At 45.1% G+C, this 14613-nt stretch overlaps 1 protein-coding gene across 1 annotated transcript in view; it reads left to right on the top strand.

The window, feature by feature from the left end:
* Positions 1-1418: 1418 nt before the first annotated feature.
* The window catches only part of DNAH10 (dynein axonemal heavy chain 10), a 1963751-nt gene continuing 1950556 nt past the window's right edge, over positions 1419-14613 (top strand). Inside the window, exon 1 of the mRNA XM_086942901.1 lies at positions 1419-1654. Coding sequence (XP_086799027.1) covers positions 1435-1654 — 220 coding nt within the window. The 5' untranslated portion in view covers positions 1419-1434. The remainder of the gene's footprint in view (positions 1655-14613) is intronic.

The following is a 14613-nucleotide window of genomic DNA, read 5'->3' as shown; positions in this document are numbered from 1 at the left end:
AGGAGGCCCAACAACGAGAAATACTTATATTTCGCCTAATTTGTTCCTGTCTATACATGCTGCATTCTACAGCACACATAAAAAGATAACACCTCACGTGATTGTTTTTGTGCAGGAAGGTGTTCCTTCCTGCACAAAAACAATTCCCCCTAACCTAGACACCTTTAAAACCATGGCGGAAGGGTGCCTGCGTTGGCGCATGGCACCCAATCGAGTAGAGTGCCAGCCAGCGCAGGTATGCCACATGTTGTAAATATGAAGCATGAGTGCCCCACTGAGAAAATCTCCCACTGTTTTCAACTACAACCCTATTGTTGCCCACTATAAACAACTGGAGGCGCAATTTAAATTACGCACTAGACAGGAGCAATATGCGGCCTACAAAAAAAAAAGGACAACATCCTGGAAGAAGCAAACACTTATAGGGAATGCAAAATTTAGCAAACCATGGGAAATGTAAGCAGGAACAACATGGTAACCTTAATGCTTTTACACTCACTATTCAGAAATCAGTGAGTGCTTTTGCCTGAAAAGTTAAGGACACGACTACAGGGCCTTGAATGGACCCATTTCAATGGCCATTGCTTATATCCTTACAAAAGGTAAGCAGTATAGTAAAAAGACCACATCCCTGAAAGTAGAGCCGCAGCACACATTTTGTTTTCCAATCCACACATTTTGGTACCTCCAGGATTGGTGCACTAGTTCCAAGTCCAGGGAAAACAAAGACAAGAAAACAAAAATAGCTCTTCACTGGCAAACTCTGTAAAAGTGGTGCTAATGTGTTTCAGTGTGAATAAAATCAGTTTGGCCAGTTTGCTACCACTCTGTCTTACTTTATTTAGTTATTTATCTATTTTTCATATTTTTGGCCTTTTATTCCCAATGCTGCACTTTGGAATTAAAATGTCAGAAAAATACTACATTTCCAGCAAAAGCGTCTTTCTTTTTTGGATCCATTTCACAGGGAAGCAAATAAAAGAAAGGAGAGTAAAGGAAGTGAGAACCCCGTCTCGAAGTCACGGTTTTCATGGGTGTCCGCAGTGGGCGGCAAGGAGGGTCGCTCCAGGGGGGGGCAAGCGCCCCTCCTTGCCCCCCACTGCAGACGCCCATGGAAGCATCCTTGTGCTTTTAAAATGATGCAGCTCAGCACAGCGAAATTGCTTGTGGCTCTGCGTCATTTTGTTGTAAATATGCCCCCAGTTGGTCAACTTCCAACACAGGTCATTGCGACCGTACTCTATCTACTACACCCGTTTACGATTGGTGTTAAATTGGTGGCTTGACGGCGACACTCTTTTGTCCATTTTCAGTTTTAATTAAACAACGTGTGCAGGCACGCGCAGTTCACTTTGTGACGCCCCGTAAGTCCGCCCACGTTCTGTTGCCATAGTGAAGGGACGCTCAGAGTTGACACAGACTGTGCCGGGAAGAATGGACGATCGGCGGGTGCAATGGCTGCGGGACCGGGTGTACGCCGCGTTCAGCTTGTCCGACCCTACCTGCTTCGAGGACTTGCTGACCCGGAACGACGGAGAGAACGAGCAGCGGATAATGGAGTTCCTGGAAGAGTCTTCGCCCGAGGAACAAGCCATAGCCCTGCTCTTCCATAGGACCGTGCAGGAGGAGCAGGTGGAGGTGGAAATAACCATAGGTGAGGGGTTTCAGGGTCAAATGACCACGCAAAGCGGGTGACAGGAGGAGCATGCCCTTTTCGGGGAGGTCAATGAATGGATAAGATTATGAGTGTACGTGGGTGGGCGTGAGGGGTCTGTGGTAAGTGGAATGGGCTGTGCACACAGGATTTTTTTAGACGCTTAAGTGGGGCGTGGGGCAGGGGTGATGGGGCGGCAAAAGTGGGCAGGCGCGGGAAGATCAGTGGTAAGTGGGACATTAGGAGAAGGGAGTCCACATTTATATGGGTCCCATCGAGTTGTCAGTAAAGGGCCGAATGAAGTCACAGCCACAGCTAGCACGAGGAGTTAGGATGAATAGAGCCTAGCTACACAAGTCAAAAGTCAGATAAGCCAGGGTGATAGCTTGGCCACCTTGGGTAAATTAAGGACGACTGATGCGAGATTAATTGTGTGAGGACAACCGAACCAGAGTATCGATGACGAGCAATTCATAGATGAGGCGTGAGGACATTCTTAAGGGTGGCCAGAAAATAGGGTTATCCAGTGAAGAAGGTGGGAAACCAAAAGAAAGTTGTTGTGTGAGGATAGCAAGTCACCGGAAGGACGCGGACACCAGTTAAGATTGATGTATGCAGCCAGATTGTTGCAATCTCCTTAAAGATGTCTTTCGGTGTAGGACTCCACACTATTTCTGTACTCATATAAAGCTACAATTGAAGGCTCACCCAGAGCCTTTTCTCTTTTTTTCACTCCACCTCCCCATCGGCCCAACTGCCATTTCAATTAAAGAATGCAAACTCAACATTCCACGTTGCATCGTTCTCTCTAGGCTGCCCAGGGAAACACGAGGAAGATGGTTGTCAGGCATGGAACAGGTGTAGGGTTTATTCTTGACATGTTTGCCCTGTGAAAAGCATAGGCACGAGACGTGTGAGAACAGGTAGAAGAACATAGACAAGTGATGTAGAATACCAGAGTGTATGTTGGAAGTGATGGCAGTCTGCATGTTTGAGAAAAGAGGCATAGTGGATGGGCTGTTAGACTGTCCTCATTCTCCCTTTTAACAACACGTTTGCACATCATTAATCAGCATAGGACCCCATTGATACTTATATGTTTAATACTACGATCTGAGCCACCTTTCAGTGTCCAACTGCTGCACTTTCCACACTGCGCACACCAGTGTGACAGAAATATTTAGCTGGAACAGGCAAAGAACACAAACCCTACAGAAGTCTTAAATGTAAAGTGAGGGGAAAAAAGTCTGAATACACCCGAGAAGTGGTAGCACAATGCGATAAGCGAGGAATCAAGTAAATGACGTCACAGGTGAGACATGAGTGCAGCCAACGAGACAATAAAGGTGAAGTCGTGCAATCCATGGCCGAGGACAGAGCACACCGGAGGAGTAAGGGCATCTAAGGCATAGGTGAGAACATCAGTTATTTTTGTAGTGAGGGGTTGTGGAATTTGTTTTGGTGATGTAAAGGCACACCAAGAAGTGAACAGTCAAAACGAGTTTTTATTTTTGTAGCGCTCAGCTCCATGGTGATCTCTTTGCCTCCGTTGGTGTAACTGACATAGAACACCAACACAATTGCAGGACATTCTCATGTAATGCACTGATTACATCGATACCATTCCCTAAAGAAGCTAGAAAAAAGACTCGTATGGCAAAAGCCTCCTGAAACCTATATAAAACACACGTTTATTTTATTATATTTCATAGACTTTAACATAGCCTGAGGGCTGTTTGGGTCTGGGCCGCGGTACAAGGAAAGGTGGAGGGTTTATCATTCACCAAGTGGAGCCTGTTTCTAGAAGAGGAAGACCAAAAGCTACTCGAACAACAGTGGTTTCATTTATTTCCGGAATTAATTATCCTCCTCTCATGCAGCCCCTTTTCTCCTCTCCCACTTTTCCCGATCTCTAGCCCAATTTGTCTACTCGAATTCCTCCCCTGTTTACTGTCCACACCAGATCCCCTCTGTTAGACACAGTCGAGCACTGGGCAGTATCACCTGCTCCCACTTGCAGCATACATTACAAGACACTACAAGCAACATTAAAACAATAAAGAAGAATTTGCAAAGTGAATGCACAGGCATAATACAATCATAAATATGCAGTAAATATATCATAGCAGATTTGGTACATTTGGAATATACATCATGGCTTCCTGATGAAGGCTAATAGCCGAAACACGAGTAGCAATAACCAATTACTTCTAGCCATGTTCTCAGATCAATATTAAGCTATTTTGTATTTTTGCACTTCTTTTGATCTATTTATCTACTGTATAATTATATTGAAATGTACTGTGACCTAGAGAAAAAGATTATAAATTGCACAGTAAGAGATCCACAGTTGGGTCTAAAATAATGAATGTTTACAATATTATATATTTATAAATAATAAAAAAATCTAATTTTCAAGAATACTACTAAATAAAATATATGTTTTTTCTACTATGCACATGCTATATGTTCCACCTACCCGGGTGAGAGGTAACCACACATCTTCAGCAATGCTAACCATGACCGGTCTAGAGGGGCGGGTAGTGGTTTCAACAAGACACTTACATCAGTGAATGCTGCTATGCGGCTAGGAGAGGAAGGGTGTATAGGACTGTCACCTTCCACTTATCTGCCTCCTGGTATACACTAACAGCGGTGTGGCACAGGGCGACTCACGCCATGGTATGCAGTGCCCATTATGGATGCTAGCAACTGAGCATTTCGTCATTTTGCCAGGATCTAGGTCTAAGCTAGGGCCGTCCATGCGTCCTGAGTGTGGCGCGACGGGCAAAATCCAAGAAGGGAGGCATGCGCAAGCTCTGCTTAGGGTAGAAGCTGCGCCACACTACTGAGATAGTTTGGTTGGGGTCCCTGGCATGCACTGGAATAGCTTACTGTAGAAGCTGCGACAGTCTTTGGGGGGGTGTTCACCCCTCCCCATCATTTTGGTCATACACTGAGGAGGCATGAGTTGACTTTCATGGGTAGGACGGCACTGCTGTAAGATATGGAGTCCTCCACGGGTATGATGAGCAGCTAATTGGGGGTCATTGAGTTAAAGGGGTCATGGATTACCCCTCGTTTAGTATGGCGAGGAGCCCGGTCAGGGGAGGCCAGGTATCCTCGTGCAGGAAATTTAACAGTGCCATGTGTACAAAAAGTCACAGTTAAGAGGTGCTTTAGCGTATCAGGCACAGGTTTTAGCATTCCAAGTACTCAGGGTGTTTTGATTAAGAAGGGGTTCACCTGTCCGGAGTGAACAGGGACCTTGCACCTGGGAGAGGCCTGGGAATCAGCAGGATGTAGGGTAAGATGCCTACCTTGGTGGGGGGCCTGGGGTGACGGTGGCCACACCCAGTGCTGTGGCGGAGTTACAGGGTGATCCAGAGGCTGTAAGGTACAGAGGAGTACCCTCTGCAGGAGCACAGTAAGGGTGCTAAAGCCAAATATCCCCAGGGAGGTCCTCGTGTTGGACCCTGGAGGAGCGACGGTGCCCCGTTAATCCTACTGGCGGTTGTGGACCCGAGCAACTAGGGGTTGCCTGCAACTGTCCGCCCTCCTTAGCTGGGGGGGCGTGAGTAAGAGGGTGGACTGGTGGTCCACCGGTGGGAGGGGCTATCTCCTCCCCCAAATCTAACAAACACCGGTTGGCGAGGGCCATGGTGTATTTTGGCTCATCAGGTGGGCAGGCGTCTTCTGATTGATCAGTAGCTCTTCTTCCTATTTCAAGTCTGAACAACTGGTTGTATATTTCCCAATATCAAGATTCTCTACACGGATTTCCAATCCCGAAATGCAGTTAATTTAAATTGCTGTGTTTCTGCTCTTGTGTCAGTCACCTGGCTGCTCCTCATTTTATCCATTACCTTTAATTCTCAATGTCCGACTAGCCAGGAAAAAAAATCAGAGCTCGGTGTGGGTTGTTGAGACCCTTTGCTCAGCAACTTCCCATGTTCGTTTCAGGAAGCCCCTTCCTCTTTAGCGTAAATATGTTTTTATTCCCCCAGTCAATTCCATTCAGCACGAGGACACCATGTTCCCCATGATTATGATATCTAAAAGCTATAAAACCAGTCAATCAATTATGGCACAAATGTGGACATGCACTAATGTTCACTTAGTAATGGGCCACATCACATTTAAGTATTGCATAATGGTGGTAATTGGACATTCTTGGCACACTGATGTTCACTATTGGGTAGTGCTTGCACTGGCATACTGACCTTCATTCTTATATACGGTGCACACTTTTGGCACACTGATGCCCACTTGTAGAGTAATGCCTGTGTTGGCATAATATTGTTCTTTCTTGACATTTATTGTGGACATTCTTGGCGCAATGGTGACCAAGCCGAGTGTAATACTTGTACTGATATAAAGTTGGTCATTCTAGGCATTTGTATAACACTAATACTACATCTGTCTGAGGCCTCAACTAGTTATATTTAGTCCGGTGTAATCTATCTGCATACCACCATGCACTCACTTCTTAATTATTTCTTATGTTCCATCCATCCACTAATTTATTCAACTGTTTACTAATGCATTAATTCACTCGGTCCATACTTGCACTGCACCATTTTCTCATTTATCCATCCATGCATTCACTCTTCCATCCAGCTGTTGGTTCATAACTACATTAATTCACTATTCCATTCAACAAACACCTTTAAAAATTTAACAATCAATGAAAAATCACTTTCACTTATAAATATCCCAAACCTTATTGAGTTTGGTCCTGTGAAAAGAGTTTCTGAATTTTCTTTCAATGTGTTACATTTTAAATTCTACACTGTATGTTTTAATTTTGTACTTGGAGGGCATTTGAATCTAAAGCTGACATTACCTCATTTATGGAGGTGATCTCCGTTGCACTTTAATTCAATGCTAATGATACCATTATGTAATACTATTAATAAATTGAAATATCCTACATGATATTAATACACAGAATAGTTAATTTGCCTGAAATGGGATCTTATGTTTATATGGATTCTTTGGTCTTTATAACCTTATGTTGATGCCTTTTGTTAGATGTGGGGTTCTCTAGTTGGCATAGATAGGTACCTGTGAGAAATAGGGACCCTTGCAACTAGTCAGGGTAAGGGGCTACACTCCTAAGATAACCCCTGCTCACCCCCTTGGTACCTTGGCACGAGCAGAGAGGCTTATCTCAGAGGCAGTGTGTAAAGCGGTTGTAAACACATACAGTAATACAGTGACAACACTAAAGATGGACACCACACAGGTTATATTATAAAGATAGTATTTTTATAAAGACTTAACACCAGACCGAATGACAAACATCCACAATACTGTACTCAGAAATAGTCTTTAAATGTTGTAAAATAGCTCAGTTCTCTCAAGTTGCAAATGCTACACTTTAGTCTCAATGTACCTTAAATGCGTAGCGCAGGGAAAACCAGGGGAGTGGATGCTTCGGCTCCTTACTGCTGCGCAGGGGAGTTGATGCTCGCTTCCTTACTGTGTGGGAAGTTGATGCGTCGGTTTCTTACTGCTCTCCGGTGCGATGCGACAAGATGGCACCTCGGTGCAATACTCTTCTCCAATGCGATGCAACAACATGGCGTCTCGGTAGCGACGCAACAACGTTGGTGTGATGCGTGCATTCCCGACGGCCGTGCGGCGGCGTGATGATCTTTTGAGCCGCGACAGGCCTTGCGACGCGCTTCTCTGGTGATGCGATGTTGTCCTCTGTGGCAGCGTCCTGCTTCTCCGGCGATACGCCGCGCTTAAGCGATACGATGATGACAGCGGCGGCACGCTTCCTCGGCGATGTGATGACAGCGGCTGCTGCGGCGACATGCTTATCATTGTTGCGTCGTTCTTCCAGCTTCCCAGCGATATGCAGTCTCTCAGAAGGCCCAGCACAACAGCAAGCACTTCAATTCCCAGCAAGGGAATTAAGGGGGGAGCTGGTTGATGAAGTCTTGTATCCCTGAGACTTCAGGGAGGGGGCAAGCTCTAGTTCAAGCCCTTGGAGATTCTTCTTCAAATTGTTAGAAAGCACACTCAGTCCTCTCTTTGGTAATGAGGCAACCACTGCAGGCCAACCCCCAAACACACAGCACAGGGGTTGTCTCCTCCTTCAGCTTCCTGATACGTCTCCTCAGCAAAGGTTTGTCTTGATTCCCAGAAGTGATCTAAAATCCTTGGGTCTGGGTCCCAATATTTATACACCAAAATCCTTTGTCTCTGAAGGCAGAGACTGTCTAAACCTAACCTAAACCAGTTCTGGTCAGTCCTGACGCACTTTGTTTACAGAACTCCTTCTCTTCCTTTCAGAGTGTAGGTCAGGGGCATCAGACACACCACAGGAGGTGGATCCAGCATTGTGGAGGGAAGACACAGCCCTATTCAGGTCCCAGGTGCAACTCCTCCCTCCATCTGCCTGCAGATCTCTCTATTCAGCACTGTGCTGACTCACCCTCTCTCCTGGAATCCCCCAGCCCCTGTCATTCAAACTCCCGACAAGGAATACACAACTTAGCAGAGGCAGGCTTGGATAGTTAGGCAAGAAAATATGTACTTTCTAAAAGTGGTATTTCAAACACAGAATTTTAAAACCAACTTCACTAAAAGATGTCTTGTATCATTCTGAGTTCAGGCATACTCAACTCGAATTTCTACCTAGTTCCATGAGTCAGTTTGGATTATAAAATGTAATTAACTGTTATGCATCACGCTCAATTGCACTCCACCTCTGTTCCCGTGGAAGTAACCTCTTACTGATAGGGGCTACAGGTTGATCTAGGCCCTCTTCATTAATCTGTGATAGAACAGCCCCCACACCATGCTCTGAAGCGTCTGTTTGCACAATAAACTCTTATGAGAAGTTGCCAGGAGCACAGGTGCCTTGAACATGGCAGTCTTCAGGGCATCAAAAGCTCTCTGACAGGTGTCAGTCCAAAACACTCTCCTGGGCTGCTTCCTGGAAGTCAGCTCTGTCAAGGGTGCAACAATGCTGCCATAACCCTTGACAAATCTCCTGTAATACCCGGTGAGTCCTAAAAAGGCTCTCACCTCTGTCTGGGTCTTGGGGGGGGGTTTCCAAACCAGGATGGTCTCAATCTTGGGCTGTAGGGGCGCCACCTGGCCACTCCCAACCTGGTGTCCCAAGTACACCACAGAACCCTGCCCGATCCGGAACTTACTCGCCTTGATCGTGAGGCCTGCTCTCCGCAGCGCCATGAACACTTCCCAGAGGGGATGCAGATGTTCTTCCCAACTGGCGCTCAGCACTGCAATGTCATCCAGGTAGGCGGCACTGAACTCATCCAGTCCAACCAACACCTGGTTGACCAACCTCTGAAAGGTGGCAGGGGCATTTTCCTCCCAAAGGGCATAACCCAGAATTGGTAGTGCCCATCTGGTGTGGGGAATGCTGACCTCTCTCTTGCCCCATCAGTCAACGCATTCTGCCAGTACCCAGACGCCAAGTCAAAGGTGCTGAGTTACCGGGCAGAGTTGAATCTCCCAACCAATTCCCATCAGTACTCGTCCCACCACGGGGACCGTCACTGTTCTCAGAGGTATGGCTTCCGGGTACCGGGTGGCATGGCCCACCAAGACCAGGATGAACCTGTTGTCTATGGCTGTCTTGGGGTCCAGTGTCTCCACAATGCCAATGCCTACCCTTTCAAAGGGGGTGCTGACCACAGGGAATGGCTGGAGAGGAGCCTTGCATTTCCCCCCACTCTTTCCACCTGCCTGGCAAGTCTGATGTGGTCCTTCAATGAGTGTCACTGGCTCTACTTTTTTACTCTTCTTTTTGATGTATTGATGACAAGAACTCTCACTAGAGACAGCTAAAGCTGTCGATAGTGAGACCTAAAAAGGGCCTCTTAGAGCAAGGACCGTGGGAGAGGTAATGGAATTCAAGTTGGGACTGTTGAGTAAGGCAGCAGGACAGGTTCACTCATGCTTCACTTGACCTCAATATTCTCAAAGTGCAAATGTTCACTCTTTCTGCAGATGACGGGGAAAGGAGACCCCAAAACCCCCACTTCTGTCCATGCACATTCTGCTGAATGCTGGACACAGCAGACTTTATTAAGAATGACCCAAGACACTGAGAGTACTTCACAGACTAAGATTTTCAAAATGCATGTAACACAGAATTATTGCATTGAATACTTAAAGCTTTGCAATTACACTGCCCAGACCATTCACAGCATTTCAGAGATAAATCTCTTCAATTCTCATTAAACTAGGCATCTAAACATTTTTAGTTAGTTAAATACATTAAGAGCAGTTCAGGGCAGGGCAGCCTGGAGAGATGGAGCGAGAGAAAGGCCGAAAGAAAAAGAAAGGTAGGGGAGTAGTTGAGACAAAGGCAGAGTAAGAGATGGCAAGATGGGGAGAGAGACATAGAGAGGGAGAAAAAGAGCAGTCAGGGGAGAGCGAGAATAACCCAGGGAGAGACTGAATAGAGCGGTGTGACAAAAAAAGGAGAAGACATATAAATATGTAGAAAAAGCCAGTGTGAAAGAGGCTGGGAGAGTCAAAGAAAGACTAGTAGAAAGATAGAGAAAGGGAGAGACTGAGCAAGAAAGAGAGTTAGGAGAGAGAGAGATAAGAGAAAGGAGAATCCTAGAAAGAGAGAGAGAGACACAGCATGACAAATAGAGCAAGATAAATAGGGAGAGATGAGGGAAAGACACGACGAACAAAGAACTCAAAGACTGTGCAAGACAGGAAGAAAGAAAGAAAAAGACTGTTGAAGACAGAGAAAAACAGAGATAGACATGGAGATGCTGAAAAGATCAGGAGAGAGAGCGAAAGACAGGTAGAAATAAAGACAGAGAGTGGGGGCTAGAGATGGACAGATTCAGGCAGAAAAACTAGAAGAGACAGCAAGGGAGGGCGGAAAACAAACCTTGAGAAAGATTGAGATTAAGGGGCAAAGATAGTATGGGAGGGATGTAGACAGAGCGAGACAGAGAAAGACAGTGAGATGAAGACAAGGAGTGACAGGGTGATAGGTTTGCACAAAATAGGCAGAGAGAGAGAGAGAGAGAGAGAGCGAGATAAAGAATTGGAGAGACTGGGACACCTTGAAATTAATCTAACTACGTTTCCTTACCTCTCTCTATCTATGTCTATTTACATCTGTCTATCTATCTATTTTTACTTCTACCCTGTTTATCCCTTCATCCATCTCTCCATCTGTGTATTGCTATGCACAGCTGTTTATCTTTAACACTCTCGCACTCTATCTAGCTGTACATTGCTCTCTCTATTTGTCTGCATCTCTTCCTGTTTCTATCTCTCCCTCTCCCAATCCTTCTCTCTGTCCCTTCTCTGCCTCTTTTTCTGTCCCTCCCTATATCCCTTTCTGTACAACTGTCCCTCTAGTAGTCCCTAGATGTCTCCCTTTTCTCCCTCTCTCTTTATTTCTGCCCCATCCTCCTGACTACTCCCTCTGCTTCTCTTAAGTGCATTTAAATGAAATTAAATGTCTCCTAGCATCTGTGGCGACAAGTATGCATCCTGGATAAAATCTGACCCTGCATCTGCAGAGACAGAAGTGTGCTTTGGACACAATTTTATCCCACATCTGTGGGAACAGCAGTCTCAACCTCTCTGTGAAGTTTCTTCTGTGTTAAACATGTGGCTGTTTTCCATGGGAGGTGTTGGACCTGCGATGGGCAAGCCCAGCACAAAGGGGTAGCTTGGCTCAAGTGACAAGGCAGTGAAGGCTTTTGTGTTAAGCCGGCTCAGACCCAATAATAACCCCCTGTACAACCACACTAAAAAGAAGGACACCACACCACTGTTGTAGAAAAATACGGTTCCTTTACATAAAAGTCCTTTGTGAGGGAAAAAGGTTCAAGTTCAAAAGCACATTTCCATTCCTTGCAGTACAAATTTCTGGGTCTCAATGTAAGAATAAATAATGTCACGAATAAATAAAATAAATAAGTAAGTTAGATTCCACAAATAGATATTGGTCAATAAATAGTGTCAGTAAATAGAATAAATATCACGGATAAATATGAATCAATATATAGAACACATAAGATAGGTTTTACATTTGCACACAGAATCAATACTGGTTCGTTCTGACTTTTCAAACACTTGTTTGTTCTGGTATCGCTGCCACCAATTAGTTAATTTCAGAGTCAATACATTTACCCAAGGTTACAGTAAGGAAAATTCACTCTTACAGTTTGTGCTGACTGGAATGACAAGGCATACAGGCTTTCTGGGTTCAGAATCACAAACTCGGCCACAGTCTTTGGGGCAATAAAGGCACTCGCTGGGCAGGCGCTGTAGGCGCTAGGTCACTTCACACGAGGCTGACTGGAACGCCAGTCAGGGACAACGCTATGAACCTTGGCCACTCTACTGCCTGCGCTACCAGCCGCCTCAGGGGTCAACAGGGCAGGTGTCAATCTGGGGTCAAGTCTAAGTGCTCCTGTCTCTGCTAAGGTCCGGTCAGGAATCAGCTAATCCAAAATGGCCGTCAGGGACTGGTCCTTATATAGCCAGTGCCCTGAGGTGCTGGCACGAGCCAGAAGGTTCCAGAACCTTCTCTGGCTGTGACAATAACATGGTACTTCTGAGGTGCTTTATGGTCACTCAGAGCCACCGTATTAGGGTTATAGAGCAGCCATTATGTGTACCTGTGGAAAACAAGTAAATTCCTGTCAGAAATGCGTGCCAAACAAAAGGGTGCTAAAACCTCAAAAGGCCAGGTTTCACGGAGGCTCCAATGGGAGTCACTCACATGAGGGAAAAAAGGTGTCCCCCATCTTAGGGTCATACATACTGGTTGCCAAAAACCTGGTGAGCAACCAGGGTCAAGGAACATCCAGCCCCTTGAAACAACACACAAAAAGTCCTGGTAGACAAGAAAAGCGACAAATTTTGGGAGGTACTGGGGAACAAAATAAATCATAGTGGTGAGGGGACTCTCAGAAGCAGACGGGTCTAACAGGAGGGTATAGCAGTGCCAGTGGTTGGCCATATGTGGTGGTTGACCTTCTCCAGGTCTGAGCTGGAGTACATTTCTGACTGTTTCGTGTCATTTATGGCTTAGTACCTTTAGAAGTGCAGTTTATGAATATCAATGGGCTATCTATTTGTACTAGGGAACATATCCCTCTCTAATTCCTTCTTAACCGTCCCCAAACCCCTCCTTGCTTCCCCTCTAACCTCCTCCCATTTAGTAACAGGTATTATCCAGCCACTTCCCCCGTCCCACCCACATTTATTACTATAACGTATGCATACTTGTGCAGAAATCTCTGCAGTCTGCTTGGAGATCACACAGAAAGGATAGGAGAGGTGCAGGTGCATTTAGGTCAGTGAGTAGCATTTTGTAGTACGTTATTAGTACTATTGGATTAATGATAACTGTCCTACAAAATGCGGTTTGTCTCAATAGCCCCTATATGCCTTATGTCATTGAAGTTGTTTAAAGTGCTCAATTAATTCCTCATTACCTAGGGATCACCAAGAGCTGGAACAGCCTGACATTGCACTGTCCTATGTGCAAGGCTACTGGAATTATTCTGGAGGGGGAGCACCAAATTATGCAGAAGTGCTGAGTAAATTATGCGTAAGAAAAGGCAAATTTTGCAGCATGATGCTGCACATTTTTTGATAGTATTACTTCATAATCCTCTTGTTTTTACACATGGTAATACTGTCTGGCCAAAGATTGCAACTCTTTAGTACCAGTTTAACGGCCAACTGCAAACATAAGTAACTGAAAGATGATCAGTTAACCTTTAAGAAGGGCCTTTCACTGAGTGATAACACTAAGTCATATTTTCAGTAACTTTTCATCCATTTGAGCTAGAAACAATTTTTGTTGTTAAAATCTGCAGATTATGCAGCAGATGATGGATTATGTGGAAAATGCGGCACATCCATAATTATGCAGAAAAATATGCAGCCACTGCAGACTCCTATACTTCCAGTGGCCCTGACTATATGGCATCCCAAGTGCAGCATGCAGTTCAATTGGCTGGATAACGGGCTAAATTGGGAGAAGAAACTATTGCAGGAAATGCATCCTCAATTACATTTCATGAAGCCCTTATAATGGCAAATAGTACACAGGTTGAAATCGCTTAAGTCATCAGGTAGATGGGGGCACCTCTGGGACCGAGTGGCCAAAGTGGTACTGCGATGAAACCTCTTTTACACTTGTTATGTCACTGTGGTGTATTGCTCCTTTAAAAAAAGAGGTGCAGATTATCTCTATAGTTAGCTGGGGTAAAGTTGGATGTGAAACGGTAAATGACGACCATAAGTTCCTCACTTTTGCAGATAATTTTTTGTTGATGGGTTCTGGTCAATTTCTGCAGCAAGCACGGTTGGTGCAAATGGCGGGAGAAATATAGATACCATCTGAACCACACAAACCTATGCATTCTAGGAGGCTTTAACATATGGTGTAACAAGAAGAATCTAACCACTTCTATTTATTTATTTATTTATTTATGGGCTTATATAGCGCTATGAATAAACTCCCAAGGGAGTATCTCCGCGCTGTAACTGACCGGTGCAGAACTGAAAAAGGGAGCGCATAGTTAAAAGTGCTGTAAACAAGGAACACTTTAAAATGAACCAAACAAAAACGTTTTTAAATGTTTTCTAAATTGACAGTGGTCATTACATTGCCTTAGTGACAACGGAAGTGAGTTCCACAATTTGGGACCCACAACAGATAATGCTCTTCCACCCAACCTGGTTTTCGTAATCTTGGGAACATTTAGTAGCAATTGGTCACTAGATCTAAGGGCACGGATGGGAACATAAGGAATAAATTTGTTCGCCAAATACTCAGGTCCCAATTGGTTGAGGCCCCTGTGTATAGTACAACATGTTTTAAACTTCACTCGTTGACGTATTGGCAACCAGTGAAGCTCATGAAGTAACGGTCTGGAGGGGGATCTAGGGGGTGCATTTAACACCAGCCTAGC

The sequence above is a fragment of the Lissotriton vulgaris genome, chromosome 11 (genome assembly GCF_964263255.1).
Source record: "Lissotriton vulgaris chromosome 11, aLisVul1.2, whole genome shotgun sequence".
Lineage (NCBI taxonomy): Eukaryota > Metazoa > Chordata > Amphibia > Caudata > Salamandridae > Lissotriton > Lissotriton vulgaris.
This window is presented reverse-complemented; position numbering and strand designations above follow the sequence as displayed.